The sequence below is a fragment of the Euleptes europaea genome, chromosome 6 (assembly GCF_029931775.1).
Source record: "Euleptes europaea isolate rEulEur1 chromosome 6, rEulEur1.hap1, whole genome shotgun sequence".
Taxonomy (NCBI): Eukaryota; Metazoa; Chordata; class Lepidosauria; order Squamata; family Sphaerodactylidae; genus Euleptes; species Euleptes europaea.
Window position 1 is genome coordinate 23,748,878 of NC_079317.1, and position 26,185 is coordinate 23,775,062.

The 26,185-nt window shown below is 44.5% G+C and overlaps 1 protein-coding gene across 1 annotated transcript; it reads left to right on the forward strand.

The window, feature by feature from the left end:
* The first annotated feature begins 15,945 nt into the window (after positions 1-15,945).
* On the forward strand, positions 15,946-24,831 carry LOC130479099 (plasma serine protease inhibitor-like). The gene is made up of 4 exons (XM_056851419.1): positions 15,946-16,615; positions 17,467-17,737; positions 21,543-21,690; positions 24,628-24,831. The coding sequence occupies exons 1-4, from the start codon at positions 15,946-15,948 to the stop codon at positions 24,829-24,831; spliced, it is 1,293 nt and encodes a 430-aa protein (XP_056707397.1).
* The last annotated feature ends 1,354 nt before the right edge of the window (positions 24,832-26,185 follow it).

Below are 26,185 nucleotides of genomic sequence, written 5' to 3' on the forward strand. Positions count from 1 at the left end.
GTAAATGGTGGAAGGAAAGTGGTCAGGGAGGGGGGGCAATGATGCTTCCCCTTCCTCGTGCATTGCTTGAACAGGACTAATATCAAGCACAGCTACGGCCATACAATAGCTAAGGGAGCAGGAACAGCTCCAGTGAAACTGAAGCTAATGAGCAATTCCCAGTCCTCTTAGTGGGCGGTTCTTTGCAATTGGACTGTTATTAACCCACAAAAGAAAAAAGGCAAAAGAAACATTGCCTCTTTTCCTTGGAGAGTTAATATCAGCATGAGGGGATTAGCTTTGGTGAAAATGAATAGAGGGGAAGAGTTAAATCCCCTCTTCCCTCAATCATGCACCTTGATCAGAATTGAGTCCCTGAAGAGCTCCTGTTATCATTTAAAACATTACCCAGAGACACAGAATAAGGAGACATGAATGGGCCAAGTGTACTCAATTATTTATTTACACTGATCAATTCAAAGGGGATCTGAGACACTTGCAGGCCAAACCCCATTCCAAACCCGTTTGCAGTGCTGGTGATTGGTGGGATGTAGAAGAGGCAGACTTCCTCTTGTTTGAATTTATGGGCAAGGCCGCCTCAGTTCTGAGTAGGGTTGCCAACCTCCAGGTAGTAGCTGGAGATGTCCTGCTATTTCAACGGATCTCCAACTGATAGATATCAGTTCACCTGGAAAAAATGGCTACTTAGGCAATTGGACTCTATGGCAGTGCAGTCCCTCCCCTCCCCAAACCCTGCCCTCCTCAGGCTCCGACCCAAAAACCTCCCCTCCCCCCGGTGGCAAAGAGGGACCCGGCAACCCTAGCTCTGAGCCTTGTGCCATCACATATACACGGCTCAGGCTCCTCCTTGCCAAGCCTTCGTGATGCTTGCGGGAGGTGTGCCACTTCCTATCCCCTTAGCTGCATGGTCTATGGGGATAATGATACCACTCGAGGGTTTCCTGTTCCAAGGCCCCAGGCCCAATCTGAAGGTTAACCCTTCACAATCCAAACGATGCCCCGGCGTGCTCACCTAAGCTGTACTGTGTACCATTCAAGCAACTTGACCCGCACTGCTACCGCTATACTGCTTGGCCAATCCTTGCCCCACCAGCCCCCAATGCCATGCTGCAGATCCACCCAAAAGCACTGTGGCCTGCACCCATCAAAGACCCTGCCAGCCCCTATCAGCAAGGAGGCTATACCAAGCTTCCTGGTATGGGTGACACTAGCAGGTACTCCCTGCTTCTCCCAGTGCCTCTGACAAGCTCCATGACAGGACATGCCTGCTAAATCAGCACGGTGGCCACAACAAGCCCAAAGTCTAGAATGGTTGCACTGCAGTCTGGCCATGCCTCTGGCAAGTGCATCTACCATGATCTCTGCTTTGTGCATCCCTGATCTTACAGGCGAGGCCACCGTGGCTCCGAGCCCTGAGCCATCATGTTAGTATGGCTCATATGTCTCCTTGCCAAGCCTTCTTTAGTGCTTGAGGGAGGTGTGCCACCTCCAGTCCCCCAAGTAGCAAGATCGATGGATCATCCTCTTCCCATGCCCCCACTTACTAGGAAGATGTAGTTAGCTAGGCTAGCATTCCCTGAAATGACAATAGCTTAAAGTTTGACTAACCTTAGTCCGCTGGGACAGAGTCTGCTGGACAGCTTCCCTAAAGTCCTATGTAGCCTGAGCGCCTAAAACTGCTGCAAAAATCAATAGCATAACCATGAGCTATGGGTGTTCCCTATCTAGGGTTTTTGCTCCTGGCTCAAAAATAACTGGAGATTTGAGTGTGAAGCCTGAGTGTGAGGTCTAGGGAGGGAAGGAAAAGTACTGATGCGAGGATAAGTATTGATGAAATAACATGCAGCAATCTTTTCATTGTTTTCTTTTAAGTAGTGTTTATCATTCATTATAACCAGTCTGTCACCATTTGACATTTTTGCATACATTTGCAGCCTGGTACAGTATACACGTTCCAGCCCCACCCCATCCCGGAAGAGACAGGAGACTCTTCTGCCCCATCCCATGCAAATGCCTGAGCAGATTTGAAGGAGTCAGGAACATCCAAACAGAAAGCTGATGGAATATTAAGGGAAGTACAGGCAGTTTGAAGTTTTCAGGTCTGTCTCTTGGAGAGGGCAGGCATGTCAGAACTGGTGTCTGGCTCGTGGGAAGAGCAGATGCATGTAAAGAGTCTGTCTCCAGGGTGGAACAGATAGGGTAGATTAGAACCACTTGATATAAATGGGTTTTATCAGTTTTCAGTCTATCCTTCAAAAAGAGGGAGAATGGCGCAAACTGTTTGGCAAGGCTATGGGAGTAGGAATGTGCATTTGGTAAAGCAGAACCGAAAAAATAGCAGGAAAATACCTAACTGGCATTTCTCGGCTATTTTTCCAGCCAAAAACAGAACAGGAGAATCTAATTGTATATAAAGCATTTTGACCCTGTAACATGTGAAGAAAAAAATATTTACCTCAGCCAGGCTGTAACGTTACTTTGTTCTGTAGCCTGTGACTACTTAAGCCTTTAAACCATTCTGAGAAGATGAAGAAAAATAAAACAAGGATCAGTGCAGATATATCTGGGTTATAAAAATGAGAAATGGGAAACTGAGTTTTCTCACGATTCTTGGGTATGGTGTAGGCTTGTGCACACAAATAAATTTGGTAAATTTTAGGATCGAGTTTATTGAGCCCAATTTTTTCCCAGGAAATTTGAAATAAGCCGATTACTTATACTGGTAAATATGGGCATGTGGCTTATGTTCAGATTTTCTGAAAAAAATTGACCCCTGGAGGGTAGCAGCATAGCTTGAAGGGACTCTCCTTCACCCAAAGTTTGGTGAAGATTGGGTCAGGGGGTCTGATTTTATGGGATTCAGAAGGGTTTGCCAATCAATCATGGGAAATTGTGTTTTCCCACATTTGTAATGGCCGCTTCCTTCCTTTCCTAAGAGTCATGGGGAAACTCAATTTCCCATGATTGATTGTAACTCTGCAATTAACCATGGGAAAATTAGTGACTTGAGGGAGAAACCAGACTGCGGCCATTACTTACATGTCTAAAATGTAAGTATTTTAAAAATTCTCCTGGAGGGCATTTTTTGAGGTAGAGCCCCCAAATTCACACCGTAGCATGAAGGGATTCTCCTTTTATGATCCCCACAGTTTTGTGAAGATTGGGTCAGGGGATCCAATTTTATGGGGTCCAGAAGGGGTTGACCCCCTCCTCCATAGAGAAACATTGCAAAGTGTGCAATGTTTCTCTATGGAGGAGGAGAGGCAACCCATTCTGGACCCCATAAAATTGGACTCCCTGATCCAATCTTCACCAAACTTTGGGGTTCGTGCAAGAAGAGTCCCTTCAAGCTACGCTGTGACTTTAGGGGCTCTACCTTGAAAAATGCCTCCAGGACCTGAAAAAGCCGAATAATCATTTGGTTTTTTCAGAATTGCCTATTCGGCTTTAGCTTTCTCCCCAGGTTTGTGCATTCGGTAAACCTGAATTGGAAATTTACCCAAATGGCTAATTTTAGGTTTATTTTCAGTTCTGGTTTATTGATATGCACAAGCCTAGTACAGTGTGGCCATTACAGACTGTGAAGTTTTAAAATTCTCGGGGGGGGGGCATTTTTCAAGGTAGAGTCACCATATTTTTGGCGTAGCTTCACAAGACTCTCCTTGCATGAACCCCAAAGTTTGGAGAAGGTTAGGTCAGGGGTTCGATTTTATGGGGTCCAGAAGGGGTCACCCCCCACTCCATAGAGAAGCATTGCAAACTTTACCATACTTCTCTATGGAGGAGGGGGCAACCCCTTCTGGACCCCATAAAATTGGACCAATGAACCAATCTTCACCAATCTTTGGGTTTCATGCAAGGAAAGTCCTTTGAAGCTACCCTGAAAAATTGAGAACTCTACCTTCAAAAATGCCTCCCCCAGAGCTCATTTTAAAAATTCCCATAGGGAAAAGCCTGGGAAAAGCCAAAGCCAAAAAACAAAAAACAAATACCTATTCAGCTGATTCAGCAATCAGCTATCCGGCTTCAGCTTTATTCCCAGGTTTTGGTATCTGGTAAAACCGAAACTTGAATATTGCCGAAATGGCTAACTTCAGGTTTACCGTACATACTCGCGTATAAGCCAAGTTTTTCAGCCCAAAAAAAGGGCTGAAAAAGCCCAACTCGGCTTATACGCTGGTCAATACGGTAGGTGGAGGGAGGGGGGAACTTACCGCTGCCTGCCCGCGCACCTTCCCTGCGGCCTGGGAGCGGCCTGCGGGGCCTCCTGCGCTCAGGGAGGGGGCCGCCGCCTGCCCGCGTGCCTTCCGTGTGGCGGTTTCTTTCCCCCCCACCCCACCCCATCCCAGCGAGCCTTCTGTGCGGTGGCGGCGGTTTCTTTTCCCCCCACCCCACCCCACCCCATCCCAGCACGCCTTCTGTGCGGCGGCGGTGGTTTCTTTTCCCCCATCCCACCCCACCCCATCCCAGCGCACCTTCTGCGCGGCGGCGGTGGTTTCTTCCCCCACATCCCACCCCACCCCACCCCCATCCTATCTCATCCCAGCGGCCTTCTGCACAGCAGCGGTGGTTTCTTTTCCCCCATCCCATCCCACCCCATCCCAGTGCGCCTTCTGTGTGGCGGCAGCGGCGGAAGTTTCTTCCACACACACCGTGCTGTCCCACCTTTCCCCACAGCCCTGTCTGGCTGGCCAACCCGGGGGCCAGGGTCAGTCCTCCCGCTTGCCAGCTGATCAGTGGGCCTGCTGTGCATCGCCTCTCCCGGTGAGTAGGGGCTCTTCGCCCTCCCCCCGTAGGATGGCGCTGGGGTCGGGGTGGGTCTTAAGGGCCCGGGAGCCTAGGCGGGAGGGCGACCCAGGGCAGGGGCGAGATCGTCCTTCCGCTCTAAAATGGCGGCCGCCATTTTTAAATGGCAGCTGCCATGTTAGAGTGCTGCAGTATTGACCCTCGGCTTATACTCGGGCCAATACAGTTTTCCCTTATCTGAGGCAAAATTTGGTGCCTCAGTTTATACTCAGGTCGGCTTATACTCGAGTACATACGGTATTTTCGGTTTGGGTTTAACGATATGCACAACCCAACTCTTGGACCTTGAGAAGCAGCAGAGCATCCAGCAGGTATGAGACAGGAAGAGGTTCTTAACAGCTCCTGAGGGCTAACCTTTCTCCAGCCAAAGGAAGCAAATAGCACAGGGGATAGTTCTATGCAAGTCTAGTACAGAAGCCATGTTTCTGAAGTTTGCTCTTGTAGTGGAGAAAATACTAAGCAGAGTTTTCTCTTTGTTGTAAAATTCTGGTCAAAGACTCATGCCCTCAAAGGACAAGACACAGAGTAATCTTCCTGGTCCACTTTTATTTCAGGCCACTAAACTAAAAGATCATCCAAATGATGCTTCATCTCAACATCTGAAACCATTGTCCAAAAGCACAAAGGACAACTCCAGATCCATTGCAACATATTTGCTCTTTCTCCTCCTTTGACAGTTTGTATTTACTCTACTTAATGGTAATAATGAATACTGAATATTGTGCATGCCTGCTTTATACATGGGAAAGCCAGAAGCAAACCAGTCCAGTTGAATGCCACTGGGATTTGGGGAAGAATTTGTAAGTATGAAACATGTCTTTTCCCTATACCATTGATAAACAGACATCATGCAATCTAATCCCCCCCCAAGTTTTTTCTAGTGACTTAGGTCATCAGTATTAACTCAATATCAATCCAGTGCTAGGATTAAATAAGGCTTAATCAATAAGGCTAGATTCAATGTTTTATCCTACAAAGTAAGACATCTGAGATGCAAAATCTATAGGATATTTGCATGGGAATTTTTCCCACTCCCAGTGCAACACTTTATCACTAAACCAGAAGCTCAGAAAGATCAAAAAGATATCACAATGCAGCATAAGACGTCTGGATACCACCAATGCACCATCAATCATCAAGATGGGGCTGATCAGGGCCGTCTTCAGCCTACCCTGAGGTGGGGCAGCTGCCAGGCCCCTGAGAATCTGTGGTCTGTTCCTCCCCACTCACTCATTTGCTGGCGCTCCACCATGAACTCAGCTATACTCACTGCACAAAAGAGCACCAGACAGTGGTGAGGACAAGCAATGGGAGAGCTCACAAGTAGGCAAAGAAAGGACACACAGGCAGGTGGGATGTATGCAGGCAGGTGAAGGGAAGGAGAACATTTGTGAGAGCCTGGTGGAGGATAGAAGAGGGGAAGGGAGCCCTGGGAACTCTATGCCCAGGGCTCCTCAAAACCTGGAACCAGCCCTAGGGCTGACATTGTGTTTCTCTTCTGCTGTAAGGGGAAAAGTTGAGTACCTACTCCACTCCCTCCCCCCAAAAAATGTTTCTGATGTCAAAAAATTGAATTAATTTTTCAGTCTTAGATAAGGATGAGTACCTTAAAAGGTGGCACAAGCAGAGAAATTCAACTCCAACTGGTGTCAGTGGTATTAAGTGGACATTGTTGTTTCAGTGAGGGTCATCGGGCACACTTTACTTTCCCACTATTTGAATGTATTTGTCTTCGGACTAATTGAACTCTGTCAGCTGGAATCGAAAACGCATGGTGGCTTTAGCCTCCTTTATTCCCTGTTTCAGCAGGATTCAGCCAGGATCGAATGCATGTTCAGCGAAACTCATGCGGTTGATCCTGGCTGAATCCTGGCTGAAACAGGGAATAAAGGAGGCTAAAGCAACCATGCGTTTTCACCCATTCTCACAGTCTTAGGGGTATTCTTCACAATGGATTTTGCTTCGGTTTCGAATCGGAGCAAATAATAAACTGATTTAAATAGCTTTTTCATGGCAGTGCAGATTCACCCCCCATCCCAATTTTTCACGGGAGAAACAGCGCACTTCTCTGCGCTGCTTACGTCTGCTGCCGCTCATGACTCACCGCTCCAAATCCGCCTAATCCCGCCCACTCTTCCCATGATCCTGTGTGTGTGTGTTTGGGGGGGGGGCATCCCGAGAGCAGCAAATCCAAGCCAAACCTCCCGTCACCCTTCTGAAGAGGGGCAGCCAGTCTGCTCTGGGTCTCCCTCCATCCGGTGTGATCCTATGTGTGTGGGGGGGGGACCATGAGAGCAGCAAATCCAAGCCAAAACTCCCGTCACCCTTCTGAAGAGAGGCAGCCAGTCTGCTCTGGGTCTCCCTCCAGCCGGTGCGATCCTATGTGTGTGTGTGTTGGGGAGGGGCATCCTGAGAGCGGCAAATCCAAGCCAAAATCCCCATCACCCTTCTGAAGAGGGGCAGCCAGTCTGCTTTGGGTCTCCCTCCTGCCGGTGCGATGTTGTTAGAGTGGCAACTCCCCCAGCCAATCACCGTTCTTGGGGGAGGAGAAAGGAGACGTCCCGGGGAGCGAAGCAAACATTTCTTCATGGGCATCCGAGCAACAAAATGCTCTTTTACTGGAAAGTACGGCTCAGAAGTGGTTTGGATTGCCTCTCTTTTAAACCGGCTTATTTTGCTCAGTGGGGGAAAACACGGCTCTGCAGTGAATAACCAAAATTTGCCTCCGACACAAAACAGCATCGAAACAGCAGCAAATATCCATGAAGAATAGTTTGGTTGTGATCTGGATTGTTATAATTGATTGCCATCTTGTGGCTTGAGGTGGTAATACACTGGCTAATTCCACCACAATTAGACAACATATATTCATTGTTTATTTATACTCAGGTTTGGGTGGCCAATGCTGCTGTGATTGTGTACAACCCCCAGATAGTAGCTGGAGATCTCCTGCTATTACAACTGATCTCCAGCCGATAGAGATCAGTTCACCTGGAGAAAATGGCCACTTTGGCATTGGCCTCTATGGCATTGAAGTCCCTTTTCTCCCCGTCTTCCTCAGGCTCTGCCCCAAAAACCTCCCACTGATGGCAAAGAGGGACCTGGCAACCCTAACTAGGTACCACCCTTAAACCTAACCAGAAGCATGCATGGGTGCCACTTTGAAGCTTTTAATCCAGGGCCATTCTTGCTTCCCAGTCTGCCTCTGCATATATCCCCCTCCCTAGGGTAGCCAACTCTGGGTTGGGGAAATTCCTGGAGATTTGGTGGTGGAGCCTGAGGACAGTAGAGTTTGAGGAAGGGAAAGAACTCAGAAGGGATGTGATGTCACAGAGTCCACCCTCTGAAGCTTCCATTTTCTCCAGGTGAATTGATCTCTGTAGTCTGGAGACCAGTTGTAATTCTAGGAGAACTGGTTTGGATTGGTAAAAAAATGTTTGATTACATATGTGGCTATTATATACAATTTATGTTTTGGAGAATGAATACACTTACTTCTCTGTGGTCTCTTCTTTTTGTCCTAAGATTACTGGAGGAAAGAATTCAATCCTGCTCTAACCCGTGGAAGAGATTTTTTTACACATCGAAATTAGCCGTTTTGGCAATATTCGGGTTTTGGGTCGACTGAATACCAAAACATGGGAATCTGCCTGAAGCCAAATAGGTGATTCCCGAAAAAGCCGAATAACCCATATGGGTATTCAGCTTATTTCAGGTTTACCTAAAAAAAAATGCTAATAAACCCGAACTTGAGATTTACCAAAAAAAAATAAAAATTGTACGACCCTAGTGCTCTGCTGAGAATCCCTGCAGCATGATGGATAACCACAAGGAGGCATCACACACCCAAGAGAGTGGCATGGACAACTGCATCCCAGAAAGGTAACAGCAGGGGGCTAATGCCTCCAGGGGGACACCTCACCACCCAGAAGTAAATCAAAAGCAACCATTATCTTAATGGGGAAAATTGTGAGCCCAACCAAACAATGAATATTGTGCTGCCAGCCAGAGGATTGAAATTACAGCCTTTCAGGGTGACAGAAAAATGGATTTTTACCTTTGCATTACAGTGCAATCCTAAATAGAGTTACACAGTTCTAAGCCTATTGATTTCAATTGACTCAGGGGAGTGTAACTTCTGCTTTGGACTGCACTGTTTGTCTCATTTTCAATCTAGCCCTGGTAGTGCCATAACCCGTTGCTCTGAGGATGAATAAAAACACTGACTGAAGTGTTTGTGTAATAAAATTATTTTAAAACATTGTAATCTCATAGGATTCTTTTGTATCATTGACTGTGCCGAGCAGTTTGAACATCCCCCACCATCTTTGTTAGGCACTCCGAAATCTGTTCAGTTACTGCAGCTGCCCTCAACTTTTCCTAGCATGACGGTCTTTTCCAGTGACTCTTGTCTTCTCATAATGTGACCAAAATACGATAGCATCATAGGTCATGTGAATTGGGGAGATCTGTTTCTCTTCTGCTATATGGTACCACTTTCACCACCACCCAACAAAACCACTTTTTCTGATATCTAAAAAATTATAATAATTGTTCTGTCTTGTGTAAGGATGGGTACCTAAAAATGGGCACCAGAGCAATTCGAATCGATTGAATTCAGTAGCACATGGAATTGGGGGGGGGGGTCAGCCTAGCTCCTGAAGATTTGCTACTAGCATGGGAGAAGAGAGAAGACAACATCATGGCTGCTTAAAGAAACAGAGATAGGCTCCTATTACAAGCCTTAAGTGAATCTGAAATAGTTTCACTTTCTGGATAATGATTTGAGAACTATGACTTCTCTAAAAAAAATGGGCTGTGATCAGTGTGACTTACCACAGTATAAAGGTAGAAACACTGCAATTTCAAAAATGGCAAACACATAGTTTTATAGATAATTTCAATGATTTATTAAACAATGAAAAAAAATGGAAAGGCTGTAATACAAAGTTATTTCACAGTATACCATATGAAGCCAAAATTCTAATATCCCTTCACATGTAACTCACAAGTAGGTGATTTATAATGTGCAATTCTATGTTTTGAAATTTTAATCCACCCTTCTTGCCACTCCCGTTTATTTTATTGGGGCCAGTACAAGAGACATTCCCATTAAATTTCATTATGGACTTGTACAGAACAGGGTAGCAATTTTCCCCACACAGAACAGTTACAAATTCCAGTATAGGTCATGATGATACACCTTTTTCTTGTTACTCAGTAGTTTTCAGCTCCACTGTTATCACTTCACAGCAGGTAGCCAGCTCTGGGTCAGGAAATACCTGGATAATTTGGGGGGTTGAGCCTGAAGAGGGTGGGGTTTGGGGAGGGGAGGGACTTCAATGGGGTCCACCTTCCAAAGTGGCAATTTTATCCAGATGAACTGATCTCTGTCCCCTGGAGATCAGTTGTAATCTCTACCTGGAAAATGGCAGTCCTACTTCACAGGACCTCATGATGTTCAGAATAGCCATCAAACTTAAAGTCCACCTGAACATCAACATCTCAGTTTGGAAGAAGAACATACAACACACGATAATCCCTTTACGACACAAGATAATCCCTTTAATACGACACAAGATAATCCCTTTAATGCTGAAATTGCATTCAGATTTATGCAACCAAATGGATTCTGACAGAGCTGACAAAAATGTTATCTCGGACTTGAGGGTCTTCACAGCCTTTGACATATAAGTCCTGGATGCAAACTCTGAAACCCAGAGTTAGTTTTGTAAAAGTCATTATTTTAACTTGAGGTAGAGGAGGTACAGAGAGTATTTCAACAGTTAATCCACAGGTTTAATCTTCCAAGAGACAATATGCAGACAAAAATAGGAAACACTTTTCTCTTTGAAGATGCATTGGAAGTACAGCCTAGATTTTTGGAGGTTGTCAAAACCCTACGTCAAGCTGAAGCCTTTTCTTCATACTTCCAGAATTCTACAGCAGCTAAACAGCAGATAGATGATTATGCGGAGAAGAAAATTTATGCAAAAATGGTCAACACAAGTCAAAGAATAAGAAATTCTTTCCATTAGGAGTAGGAAACCAGCTAGGGAAGCGGTTGGATCATTGGATGACAATGGGAATAAAGGAACACTACGGGAAGATTGCTGAGAAACTACATGAATTCTTCTCATCTGTCTTCAGTGTTGAAGATTTAGGGCAGATTCCTTCTCCTGAACAGAGGTTTTGGGAAGGGGAGAATGAGGAACTGGGGCAAATAGTGGTAACAAGGCAGGAAGTCCTAGAACATCTAGACAAACTGCAAACTATCAAGTCACAGGGACGAGACAATATACAACCTAGAGTTCTTCAAGAACTCAAATGGGAAATTGCTGAACTTCTAACAATGATATGTAGCATGTCCCTTAGATCACCCACTGCACCACAGGACTGGAGAATGACCAATGTAACACCCATTTATAAAAAAGGTTCCAGGGGAATCCAGGAAATTACAGGCCAGTTAGCTTAATGTCTGTTCCAGGTAAACTCTCTTCTGCCCTCCTCTGTAACTCTAAAGCAATATTGCTAGGGTTGCCAGGTCCTTCTTCTCCACCGGTGGGAGATTTTTGGGGTGGAGCCTAAAGAGGGCAGGGTTTGGGAAAGGGAGGGACTTCAATGCCATAGAGTCCATTTGCCAAAGTGGCCATTTTCTCCAGGTGAACTGATCTCTATCGGCTGGAGATCAGTTGTAATAGCAGGAGATCTCCAGCTACTACCTGGAGGTTGTCAACCCTAGACATTGCACAATCCATTCCTTCCAACAGCTCCTTTGTACTGGAGTTACTTCACATGTGTCTAAAGCTATCCTGTGAGATACTGCTTTATATACGTTATAAGCATATAAAAAAAAGATTCTAAATTATAGCTGGGGAAAAGAAATCAGAAGACCACTGTTATTGTAGCTAGAAATTCTGATTAACTAGAAAGGGCAGCTAGTTTTATAAAACTTCATGTCTGTGTTTATTCCATTATCTGTAGCCTGCCATTCAAAAAAAAGACATCTTTGAGAAAACTCTTTGAGAAAACTCACAATCCAGAATAATAATACAAGAACTAAACTAATGTTGCGATTGGACTAAAGCCGAAAGGACGTTCAGTGGTTGACATGAATAGATGCACTCAATAAAGGAAGCCACAGCCTTCACTGTCCTTCAGTGTTACTCCTCTGAAGATGCCTGCCACAGCTGCTGGTGAAACGTCAGGAAAGAAAATACCAAGACCACTGTTACACAGCCCGGATAACCTACAAGAACCAATGAACTCTGACCGTGAAAGCCTTCGACAATATTTTCCACAGCCTTCAATTTGCAAGATCTGAGCAAGGCTGTCAAAGATAGGACATTTTGGAGGACTTTCATTCATAGGGTCACCATGAGTCAGAAGCGACTTGATGGCACTTAACACACACACAAACTCAGCACAAAAAAGCCTCCTAATTAGATAATGGCATCCAAAACAATTGATAATGTTAGAGACCAAAATAGGTCTGGTGTCAGAAGGCCAACAAGGAAGGAGCAGAGCAAACGCCATTGGAGGGGAAACTCTAGAATTAGAGTGCCACTGCTGAAAAGGCCATGTTCCATAACCTCAACACATCAGATGTCAAGAGAACCGGCAACGACTTTTCTATTTATTATGGGCAACACCCTTGGGAAGAAAGCTAGTGACACAATTTAATAGTTGCAGGCAAGCAGCTCTTGGAGATACATGATATGGCAAAAGCCCAAGCAAGATGGCCCAGGCTAGCCTGATCTCGTCAGCTCTCAAAAGCTAAACAGGATCAGCCTTGGTTAGTACTTGGATGGGAGACCACCAAGTAAGGCCGGAGACACTATGCAAACCACCTTTGAACATCTCTTGCCTTGAAAATCACATGAGGAGTCACCATCAATGGGCTGTGACTTGACGGTACTTTATACATGCAAGCATATGGTAAAAGTAGTCTCTTCTGTGGGTTTCTGATGTTGGAGTGGCGCTTCCTTGCCTGTTCTGTCCTCCAACATCCTTAGAAAACACACAATGTAAGAAATTGACCTATTACATACAAGCACTTTTGGGCAGGGTATTGTGAGTTTTGATACTGTCCCAAGAAAATTTGGAACTATAGTCTTCTCCCATATTCTGCAAGGCAAAAATAGGAAACAAAATCCCATACTCATTGGCTCAAATTGGACTACCAGGAAATTAATGGCATGAGACCTCCAAGGTTAGGGACCATTCAAATGACACTTATCTTGAGTACTGATATAAACATGCGAACTGCAAAGGCAAATCTATTCCTTCACATTTTGTTCCATACATCCATGTTTGTTTTGCTTAATGTTTAACAATAAATACTGGACATGGATTAAGCTAGGTAGACAAGTTCCGATCATCCTGTTGTTGATTCCCAGAAAAGATATGTAACCATCATGGCTACTTACTATTGATAGATGCAGCCTCCATTAAGTTGTCAAAACCACCAAAATGTAACTAGAATTAAGACAAAATGTTACTGCAAATCTTTCCTTGAAAAAATATCACTGCTTAATTGTAGGAATTTTAAAACACACTTTCAACTTCTTTTTCCTAGACCCCTTTCAAACTGGATTCAGGCCCTAGTTTGAGACAGAAAGAGCCTTGGTCAGAAACAGTCTTGGTCACCCTGCCCAATGATCTTCCCTGGGAGAGTGACAGGGCAGTGTGTCCCTGCTGATTCTCCTGGAATTGTTGGTGGTTTTTAATCCCATTGTCCATGGGATCCTTCCAGAGAGGCTGACTGAGTTGGGAGTGGGGTACTGTGCTTTGATGATTCTGCTTCTAATTGGCTGAAGAATTCCAGATTATAGTATTGGGCGACTGCTGCTTAGCCCTGGACCATTTATGCTATGGGGTCGCTTGGGAATCCATCTTGTCCTCTATGCTGTTTAACAACTACATGAAACCACAGGGAGACATCATTCAGGCTCTGGAGCGAGGTGCCACCAGTATGTAACAATCAGCCCTATTTCTTCTTGACAACTGAGTCACAGAGGGTTTAATCCACTGATATTGCCCAGCTACCAATTAATATCTTCTTTTGATGCCCTGCTCTCTGCGCCCTTACCTGTACAGGTGAGGTGGGTAGTGACAAGAGACAGGTTTTTTTACATTGGTGCTGCTGCAGGACAGAAAACATTATGGTTTTTAATTTGTCAACCTGAGTCTCTTTCCTCTAAAAGACCAAAAGATGAATATCTTTCATATAAGGGCTGCCATATCAGCTTGTATTCATCGATTGAGTTCCTTCTCATCAAACATGTCAATTTTGACATCAAAGCAAAGTCAAATAGTTTGTTAGTCCACTCAGCCACATCTGGTATCTTTGCATCTTTCCAGTATCTTGCATATACAATTCTGGCGGCAGTGACTACATATTGAAAAGGTTCTGTGTATGCCACATTTAGTTGAGAAGTTAGTATTCCCAGAAGTCAGCACCGTTGATAACATACTTAGCTCATGAACCTGGCTGGTGAATAAACATAAAATAATCTGTTTCATCATGAGGTCTTAAATCACTGGACATCCTCATGAGTTGTTAAATCATATTTATTTTGAGAGGGTCAAAGAGTCTTCTGGGAAAAAAACCCAGCCCCACTAAACAAACTGCAGAGATTAGCTAAAAATCCAATTAATGATTATTTGTTTTCTGTCCCAGATACATAATCAATATTTGCTCAGCTTAATTGGTTAATAAGCAACACTGGCCATTTGATAAGCATGCTAGATAAATAACTGAGGAAGGAGTATTGTAGAAGAGTCAGATGTAATACGTTTCTTCAGAAGACTGTGAGTATGATACACATTATTCTAAACTTTTCGATCAACTCATATTCATGCTCTAGGCAAAATACTTCATGTTTGTCCTACTTTCATGATTAAAGCAAAATGACTAAAGCCATTTAAATATAAAGCTTAATTTATTTATTTATTTTAGGCTGAATGCACTGTTTTATTATGGATGGAACAAAGTTTTGGGACAGAGTGTCTTTGAGCAGGTTAGGATAGAAATCTCTCCCACCTTGAGTACAGAACTTTATTACCAAACCATAGGCACTATGAAAGGTGGAACAATCTAGCACAGAGGAGCCCAATACTAAAATTATTACAAAACCGTTTATCCAAGGCAAATAATTGGGTTTCCTTCTGCTGCACAGAAAATCAAGACATTCTTATCCCAAACAGTTATTTCTGTTTTCAAAGAATACAGAATATTTCTTTAGCTGAATGTAGGGCTGAGTGCCTAAAAACCCATTAAAGACAACAGCAGAATTAAATGGATTCTAACAGTGCATTCCTGAAAGGAATGCCTGCGCCAGGCTTAGCAGGCAACCCAGCGGTGTCTACCCGGTACAAAAACCCCGTGCAACCCTCATAGGGTTGCAAAAAGCTGGCATATCTCAACAAAAAAAGGGGCATTCCTGAGCCAAAATAGCTCAGGAGGCCAACTAACGTCGGCCCCGCCCCCAAGCCGGCGACAGAATGCCCCGGGAACGCCTCCCGGGGTGCCGAAAATGCCTCCCGGGTCGCCGCTGCAGCTTGTGCCGGTGGCCAGAGGCCGGCGGGAGGCTGCGGCAACGTCCAGGCCCAGCACTGCTATGGCAGCGGCCGGGGACCGGTGGACCAGCCTGCACGCTGGCACTGGGGCCACCAACGCCAGTGTGCGCCTTCCGGGCACCGGCGCTGTGGGCCACAGTACCGGCGGAGGCCTTCGTCAGCCTCCTAAGGACTATGGTAAGTACCACCAGCGCATTTCAGGAATGTGCTGTAAGTTGTGTTATCAGGCTTAAACTTCTGAAAGAAAAGAACACCGAAGCTGCCTGAAGGCAAAAGGGAATGCTCTGCAAATTACCCTCAACATTATTATAAAACACTTCTACCCTTATTAATTATTCCAGTATTATTTAACATTCCTTTTTTAAAAAAAGAAAAAAGTAAACTATCCATCTAGAGTAAATGGTAAAATATCCCAATTACAGATTTTAATACTTAGAATGTTTTGATAATTTAAAAAATAAAACTATAAAAAACATTTTAGATATTTTCTAATATCAAATTTCTTTGCAGTATACAGTTGACTGAAATTTACTCAGGGCCCTGCCACCACAAGTTCCAATGATGTTCATCCTCTGCCTCTCCATACTATTATCTGGCCTTCAAGTCCATTGCCATCATGTCCCAGAACAACACAAGGAACAGGAGCACAGCGGAGGTAAAAACCGTCTTGAACATCAATATCAGCCTCCTGCAGAAGGGCAGGGAACTGAAGCAACTGGCTATGACAAGATCGTTGAGGAAAATGCCGAATTTGCATTCAGATTGTACAAGCTCATGGCTTCAGACACACCTCCCCAAAACGTCTTCTTCTCTCCCCTGAGCATCTCCACAGCCTTTGCCATGCTTGCCATGGGAGCTAAAGCGGAAACCCATCGCCAGATTTTCAATGGACTTGGTTTCAACCTGTCAGACACTGAAGAGAATGAGATCCATAGAGGATTTAACCTACTCATCCGCACGCTTAACCAACCCAATAATGTAACACAGACGAATATTGGGAATGCTTTGTTCGTAGAAGAGTCATCACAATTGTTGCCTGAATTTCTGAACAATGTCAAAACCTTGTATGAAGCTGAAGCCATTTCAACTTGCTTCAAGAACTCTGCAGCAGCAGAAAACGAGATAAATGAATATGTAAAGGACAAAACGAATGGGAAAATCACCCAAGCCATCCAGGGGCTAGATCCAAGTACTGTAATGGTTCTTCTAAACTACATCTTCTTCAAAGGTAAATAATGGTAATTGGAAATAAATATTGGTGGCAGAATTTCAGCTTTATAGCCAGGAATAACAGTAGAGAGTTCTATGGCAAGACATTTTAGCTTGTATCCTACCACTTCCTTCTCCAGCCTTCCTCCAGCCTATAAACCCCTCCTCTGACAAAAGTGGCTTTTCCACTGGAAGATGAGCCATTTACCTCAATGTAGGCTCCTTAGAATAAGAGCCCCGTGGCGCAGAGTGGTCAGCTTGCAGTACTGCAGTCCAAGCTCTGCTCATGACCTGAGTTGGATCGCAACAGAAGTCGGTTTCAGGTAACTAGCTTGAGGTTGACTCAGCCTTCCATCCTTCCGAGATCAGTAAAATGAGTACCCACCTTGCTTGGGGTAAAGTGTAGATGACTGGTTAAGGCAAAGGCAAACCACTCTGTAAACACAGTCTGCCTAGTAAATATCAGGATGTGGCATCACCCCTTGGGTCAGGAATGGCCCAGTGCTTGCACAGGGTACTACCTTTACCTTTAGGCTCCTTAGGCTATAGGAAGGCTTCAAACACCGCTGAGCAGACTGTAGGATACAAAGCTTTGCTTTTGGACCAAAAGTTGAGTTAATGTGTATATGCCCTCATGCATCCCACTGCTTTACCTTCTAGTTTTGTTGTTGTTGTTTTGCCATCTCATGTTGTGTTACCCAACTAGCTTAAATAATATCTTCACTTGGACATTAGACATTTAGAACAGAATTCCTGGGCTCTTGTGTTTAGTGTCGTCTTACAATTAAGCATACAGCTGTTCTACAGTAATGTGCATGTGTGTGAATCAGCATTTACCCTACTCAGTGTACCTGTTCTTTTTCTCCTTAGCATCCTGGGAAATTCCTTTTAACCACGTATTGACCAGGGAAACAGATTTCTTTGTAGATGCCAAAACAACAGTGAAGGTGAACATGATGTATCAAAAAGGTTCTTATAATTTTCTCCGTGATGAAGACCTGTCTTCTTGGGTAGTCAAAGTGCCTTACAAGGGAGATTCCTCAGCATGGTTTATTATGCCTGACCAAGGGAAACTGAAGGCTGTGGAGGATGGTTTGTCAGGAGAAGATTTTACAAAATGGAATATATCTGCGAAATATGAGTACGTTTTCATTTTGTTCTATTATGAGAACGGATGCTGTATTAGAATAGTATAGAAATTTTATTTATACCCTGCTCTCCCCCCTGCAGAATCGGGCTCAGGGCTGGTAACACCATAGATATACATACACAATAATACTAAAATTTAAAATACAGTTAATACAACACTAAATCAGTACATTTTCCTATTGATGGTGCCAGATCCCCTATTCTACTATAGGGAGAGATGGTTCTGCAAGGCAGCCATGACTCAACCGTCTGGATTCATAAATTCAAGGAGGGGAAGATGGGGAGACAGAGGCTAACTTAAAGATGTAGCGCCATCACTGTCCTCAACCATAAGCCTGGCAGAACATCTCTTTCTTGCAAGCCCTGTGGAACTGGGCCAAGTCCTACAGGGCACGAGTCAGAACCCCTATTCTACTATAGGGAGAGATGGTTCTGCAAGGTGGCCATGACCAAGTACATAAGCCAGGCGGAACATCTCTGTCTTGCAAGCCCTGCAGAACTGGGCCAAGTCGCACAGGGCTCAAGTGACGTCTCATTCAACAGAGAGTTCCACCAGGATGGAGCCAGGGCCAAAAATGCCCTGGCTCTGGTTGAGGACAGTCAGACATTCTTAGGGCCAGGGATCACTAATAGATGCAAAACAAATTGAGGAAAATTCAAATTTGAGTATATTGGACCCGAAAACTTCAGGGATTCCCAAATTTTCCGAAATACCCATACCAGTATGGGTTGTTGTTGTTGTTTTGGGGGGTGGGGTTCCAAGGAGAAATGTTTAGTTTCAGTATAGCCTATGGGGAATCCTACTGGGGCTCTGATGGGGCTGTTTTTAAGGCAGAGGCACCAAATTTGCAGCATAGCTGCTGGTGACTTGCCTTAGAAGAACCCCCAAGTTTGATTGTGTCAGGGAGTCCAATTTATGAGTCCCCATTTTTCCTCCATTTATAAAGGTAAAGGTCCCCTGTGCAAGCACCGGGTCATTCCTGACCCATGGGGTGACGTTACATCCCAACGTTTTCTAGGCAGACTATATTTACGGGGTGGTTTGCCAGTGCCTTCCCCAGTCATCTTCCCTTTACCCCCAGCAAGCTGGGTCCTCATTTTACCAACCTGGGAAGGATGGAAGGCTGAGTCAACCTTGAGCCGGCCACCTGAAACCAACTTCCGTTGGGATCGAACTCAGGTCATGAGCAGAGCTTTTGACTGCAGTGCTGCAGCTTACCACTCTGCGCCACGGGGCTCTTTTCCTCCATTTGGGGGACCATAAAATTGGACCCCCTTCACTCAATCTTACCAAACATGGGGGTTCTTCTAAGGACAGTCACTGCAAGCTATGTTGCAAATTTGGTGCCTCTACCTTAAAAAAAACAACAGCCCCCCTCCCCCTCAGAGCCCCAGAAAGATTCCCCATAGACTATACCAGAGAAGTATGCAGGTGGAGTTTCAACTTTAAAGTTCTCAGTATGAATGTGCTGAAGTGGTTTTTCTTCCTTTTAAAAGATCCCAAAATGATCCCCCCAAAAGCTGAATTTTTTCGGCTTCTTTTGGGATCGGGATTTGCCAGCTACTGTTTAAAGGGAGCGTTTTTTTCAGTTCAGCTTTGCCGAATGCACACCCATTCATTGCTCATTTACTTACTTATATTTGCCAGAATTACAACCTGGGAAGAAAAAAAAAACATAAAGCACATTTAAACACTGCATCAGAATTCTTACATACTAATTTATATAACCAGGCACTGGGAAAGAAGGTCCCCCAGCCCTTTAATTATGATCCCACCCCCACCCCCCCACTAGGCTGATTTGACCAAGTGAGGTTTGATGACACTAACCTCAGACCCTGAATCTAGGGTCCTTCCTCACCACCGGCGGGAGGTTTTTTGGGGTGGAGTATGAGGAGGGCAGGGATTGGGGAGGGGAGGGACTTCAATGCCATAGAGTCCAATTGTCAAAGTGGCCATTTTCTCCAGGTGAACTGATCTCTATCAGCTGCAGATCAGTTGTAATAGCAGGAGCTAGTACCTGGAGGTTGAATATAACAACAGCACCTTCAAGCTCAAGTTTAACAAAATTTTACTATATATATTATCAGTAAGTTGCTTCATCAGTTGTTTTCTAATATCAGAGATAGAAAAGAACCCTAGGGGTCGGCTGGTCTATGAAGGAGGTCTCTGAACCCATTCGCACTCAAAGCTATTTGCATGAAATGACATTAGAAAACAACTGATGAAGCAACTTTATTGCGAAACGTGCACAAATCCGGAAGTGTCGTTTTGGACTTTATTCTTTGGACTTTGTTCTGGACATTGTTTTGGTTTCATTTTGGACCATTTGAGTGCCCTGGTGAGGCAGCCGGGCATCTGGACTTTTGATTTGGAACTTGGAATTCTCGTCTGCATCCTGCCTTTGGGTAGAGTCTCTGGACATCAGATTCCTGAAAAGCAAAGGAAACAATTAAGGAGAGTATATAATTTTGACATTTATATGTTCTTGTATTTACTTACCTTGGCCGTCTTATCTGCTTGGATTATTTTTTCCCCTTTTTTGAGGATTTCACATACTGATAATATGTATAGTAAAATTTTGTTAAACTTGAGCTTGAAGGTGCTGTTGTTATATTCAACTTGTGATTGTTCAGCAAATGTGCCAGTTTCTTTAGATAGTACCTGGAGGTTGGCAACCCTACCTGAATCCCTTCATGCTAATAAATGGAGTCAATCCGCTACGACTGGTTCACTGTCATCAGGACTCAATGCCTCTCTCTGGTGTTAAGATTACTCATATTCTGGCATTCCCCGTGCTTAAAGTGACAGCTGCTCCTTCCATTGGCTGATTTCCCACAGAGGCTTCTAAACATTTGAAGCCCTCTGTGTAAGTTGCTTTTAACTGGTTAGGTGCCATGGCAGTTTGTGTTTGTTTAATGACATTTACTTGCTTTGGTGTAATGGAGCCTGTCTGGTTATTCAGTCTGGGGCAATTGTAACTCCAGTGTCCTGTTTCTCCATGCTGATAACCCTTCCTCCCATTTTTTTTTTCCATTTTGGGGCAACTGAAACTCAGGAGTTCTGTTTCATCACACTGATAACGTTTCCTTCAAATCCCCTCCTCTCTGCCCAGCCTCAATGTCTCCTCAGAGCTGGTCAATCATCATAACTATTGGGCCCCACTAGCCCCCCATCTACCCCAATATTATGCATTTTTATAGTTTATTTGTTTCACTGATTTTGGTGCTGTATTTGATAACTTCCACTCTTTGTCTCATTTAATATGTTATAGATAGGGTTGTCAACCTCCAGGTAGTATCTGGATATCTCCAGCTATTACAACTGATCTCTAGCTGATAGAGATCGGTTGACCTGGAGAAAATGGCCGCTTTGGCAATAGGACTCTATGGCATTGAAGTCCCTCCCCAGACCCTGCTTCCTCAGGCTCTACCCCAAAGACCTCCCACCAGTGGCAAAGAGGAACCTGGCAACCCGAATGATAGAATATCAAATCTTGTTTGACTAGTGGTGACTTGTAAATAACATTTTTTTAAAAAAGGAAGTAAGCAGTGTGAACCCACAAGGATCAGTACTGCTGCACAACATTGTTCCTCTAATGAGTCTCTGATACCATAAAAAAGACAGAAAATAAACCTATAAGCCATCAAAGAAAACAGAATACACTGGGCACAACCAAGGCACCAGAATAAAAATTCTAAATTATGCCCTTGTTAATGGTATGCATCTCAGACAATTGAAACATTTGATCCTGAACATCTGTTTTTTCTGTGTTTCTCTTTTGTTTGCTATTAACTAGAAAAATAGAATTGTATATTCCAAAATTTTCCATTTCTGGATCCTATGATGTCAGAGGTCTATTGCAGAGACTGGGTGTGAATGATGTCTTCACTGATTATGCTGATCTGTCTGGGGTTACTGGACAACGCAATCTGAAGGTTTCCAAAGTAAGTATGCAAGTGGTTTGAAGCTAAATTTGCCATATTTTTTTCTTTAAACAATTGTTTTTAATAGGTTTCATGGGCAATGTTCAGGGGTTTTTACTATAATCTAATGGTTCCGGACTCACCCGGAGCCAAGGTTAGGGGCCCTGTGTGGGAGAACGGCGGCAGCAGTTGGGGTTGGGCCGCGGCTTTTGGCGGCAAAAGGTCCCAACCGGGCTGCATCGGGTCCTGGGGGCTTGCTGGAGCTCGTCCCAATCACTCCCCGGCAGAGGGGCTTGAAAAGGGCCAATAGGGAGCTTGGCCAGTCCAGGCGGAAAAAAAGAGGAGCTGGAGGGGAGTTTTCACTCCGGTCCTCCAGCTCGGCATAAAAGGAGGGGTGGGTCAGCAGCTTGCTTCAGCCCGTCTCCGATTTTGTCCCACCCACCCTTCCCTCATTTAAGGAGTTTGATTAATTGTTAAATTTTGTCACAACTTGGCGGTGTAGGCATGGGACTGGATTTGCTTATTAGGGGCGAGTGGCCTGCGTGCTCCTCGCTGCATTTTGGGAACCCCAATAAGGGGTTTTGTGGGAGGCTTGGCTCTGGGTGCCAAGATCGGGGGCAGCTTAGGAGAGCCTCTACCCAAGTGGCGGGGGAACCACCAAGTGACTGAAGCCCAGGTGATTTCCAGATCCGCCATCCTTTGCACCCCTCCCAGGGGGATTGCTGGAGGACAGGTTACATCAGTCCACAAGGTGGCAGCTGATATCCATCCAGTTCCCATGCCACGCAAAGGCACAAAACAGCTGTTTGCCAATAAAAGTTGTGGCCATTCCTCCAAAAAAATAATAAGCTGTGTCTGAGTCTTTATTGTTAAGGTCAAGTGAGTTAATGGTTAAAAAATGCCACTGTAAACTGATAGCACTGGGTCAGCAACAAGTGACAAAATAACCTCTAAACATCTCCTGGAAATAATAGATTAAATAAAAGCAATAAGATTAAATAAGGAAGGGATGAGGCCAGATTGAATCTGTGTGTTGTACTTGTGGCGACCAGACTCCATCAGGAACATATGTCACAACTTCACCACACTTGTAGTCTAAGTATGCAGTCTAAGTATGCAGTCTAAGTACAATGCAGTAATTAGTCCTTAGTCTAATCACTCATAGCCTGTTGTAGGATGTTTTTCAATCCTAAGGAAAGGACTGAGGGTTTGCCCTCCAGCTGCTCATCACAAAAATCTGCTTATTACACCCACAACAAATTAAAGTCCTGAACGCACTTAGTTCTCTTGCATTACCCGAACGCTGTGCCAGTGATGATTTTTCTACCCATGCTGTAGAATGAGGTAGCAAAGTCTTTGGCTGGCAGAATGGACAGTTAGTGTTTTGTGTTGCAGGTGGCAGAACCTGTTGTTGAATGCTCCCTTGAGAAAAATTCCCTGCAAGTAAAATAATCTAACACAGGAGGGAGATACCAGCTGGAACAACATCTTGCTGTGTTTGTTTGTTACTTACAGAGAAATTTTGATTCAGAGAAATATTAAGGAACAGTTCTTCCACCAGCAATCTGAATTGCTGCAGTCTGTTCTACTTACGGCTAATACCATCTTACTTTGCCACATATATAGGAGGTCTGAGTGACAGATAGATAGATGATAGATAGATGACAGATGATAGATAGATAGAAGTTTGTGCCATGCAGATGCACTCTTGCTCTCTCCCTCCCCATCTTCCTCCTTTGTAGTGTGGCCAGCTCTAGGTTGGGAAATATCTGGAGATTTTGGGGATGGAGTGTGAGATGGGGTTTGGAGAGGGGAGGGCCTTCAATGCCAAAGAGTCCAATTGCCAAAGCAGCCATTTTTTCCAGGTGAACTGATCTCTATCGCCTGGAGATCAGCTGTAATAGCAGGAGATCTCCAGCCACTACCTGGAGGTTGAACTCACTAGTCAATAGGCTCTGTACAAAATACCACTACAGAGTGAATACTCGTATATGTGTTGAACTGAGGTGTTCCAATTTATAGACTTATATGGACAAGTCATAGACAATACATATACAGAATGACCAACTTATGCAGCCAACAGCCAACTTATGCAGCATGCAGCCAACCCAGTAATTATCACAATGTACAAAAAAGCAAGGTAAGTTACTCAGAATGCAATAATCAACAGTCTTTGTTAGTTCTGTACTTGGTATAAATCTATGTTTCCTTCCTCCAGAGAATCAGTGGGTCATCTGACCATCAAGCCAGTGGATCATCAAACCAGACAGCCATTTCGATTCTTCAGTTCTTCATCAGCTCCTTTTTCAATATTTTCCAGCATTCCAATGTCCACTTAAACTCTACACGTGGTGCATTCTTTCAGCAGTCTCCCAACAGGGATGTCTGTGACTGCTACTGAAACCCGTTGCCCTATACAGCGCTTAATCACAAACAGCCGTCTGGTTCGATGATCCACCAACTTGATGGTTCTTCAGCTCTCTCAGTCAACCGACAGGCTGCAACATGTATACCTCTCCCCTTTTGGTTCTAAGCCATACAGGTCAGTCCACTTTCCTTGGTATTTCCATGAGAGAGAGAGGGGGGGGGGTTATTATACCCTCACAGTTGTAGCAACAATGCATCCTGTCACCAGGGCCATCCTCCATTTCCTAGAAAGAGGAAAAATCATACCAAGGTCTATCTATATTGGTGTAGTAATTAAGAGTGGTGGACTCTGAACTGGAGAAGTGGGTTTGATTCCCTCCTCCTCCAGATGAAGCCAGCTTGGGCTAGTCACAGTTCTCTCTGAACTGTCTCAGCCCTACCTACCTCACAAGGTGTCTGTTGTGGGGAAGGGAAGGGAAGGTGATTGTAAGGTACTTTGAGATTCCTTAAAGGTTGAGAAGAGTGGGGTATAAAACCCAAATCTTTTTCTTCCTCTACATATAAAACAAAATCTTCCTTTTCCCCCTGCAGGCTGTTCACAAGGCTGTGCTGGATGTTCATGAGGGAGGCACCGAGGCAGCGGCAGTCACGGTTTTAGAGTTTCAACGAACTTCTGCTGAATTCCCTCTTGCTACCATTATCAAATTCAACAGACCATTCATAATGGCCATTGCTAATGAGCAAATATGCCACTTTATCTTCATAGCAAAAGTTATGGACCCAACTGCCCAATAATTCTTACCTGAAAACCTAGAAGCATACAATTGCATCATTTCCTAGTGATTTTCCCCCTCTTTGTTATAAACAAAAACCAACCTTCCATTCCCCTGAGAGTCTTCCTGTATTTTCTAGGCCCTTTTCCATTGTCCCAAGTGCAGCTATTTTAGTTGCCCTTTGCTTCTCTGTCTTTCTAAGATGCAGGTGCCTGCCTGTCTCTGTCAGAAACCAGTGTATCTTTTTGCACCAACTGGAGACAGCAGGAAAGGGCCAGCTTATTGATCCTGAAGGTCTGTTAGAAAAAACACAGTGGCCAACCAGGTGCCTCAAGGAAGCCCACAAACAAGACAGCTGCAGCAGCATCCTGCCTGTGTTTCACAGCACCTAATATAATAGGCATGCTCCTCTGATACTGGAGAGAATAGGTATGCATCAGAATTAGTATTCATTTTTACTAGTAGCCATCGAAAGCCCTATCATCCACGAACATGTCCACTCCCCTCTTAAAGCCTTCCAAGTTGGCAGCCATCACCACATCCAGGGGCAGGGAATTCCACAATTTAACAATGTACTGTGTGAAGAAATACTTCCTTTTATAAGTTTTGAATCTCTCACCCTCCAGCTTCAGCAAATGACCCCATGTTCTAGTATTATGAGAGAAGAAGAAAAGCTGCTCCCTATCCACTCTCTTCATACCATACATAACTTTATAGACCTCTATCATATCTCCCCTTAACCACCTTCTTTCCAAGCTAAACAGCCCTAAGTGTTTTAACCGCTCCTCATAGGGCAGTGGCTCTAGCCCCCTGTTAATTTGGTTGTTCTTTTCTGCACCTTCTCAAGTTCTGCAATATCCTTTTTTAGGTGTGGTGATCAGAACTGTACACAGTATTCCAAGTGTGGTCTCACCATAGATTTGTACAAGGGCAGTATGATAGCAGCAGCTTATTCTCTATTCCTTGCCTAATTATGGCCATTGTGGAATTTGCCTTTTTCACAGCAGCCACACACTGGGTTGACATCTTCATCAAGCTATCCACTACGACCCCAAGATCCCTTTCTTGGTCTGTGGCTGCCAGAACAGATCCCATCAGTGTAAATGTGAACTTGAGATTTTTTGCCCCAATATGTATCACTTTACACTTGCTCACATTGAATCGCTTTTGCCATTTTAATGCACACTCCTCCAGTTTGGAGAGATCCTTTTGGAGCTCTTCCCACTCCGTTTTGGGTTTAACCATCCTAAATAATTTGGTATCATCTGCAAACCTGGCAACCTCACTGTTCACCCCCAGCTCCAGGTCATTGATGCACAGGTTGAATAGCACCGGTCCCAACACAGATCCCTGAGGGACCCCACTGCTCACATCCC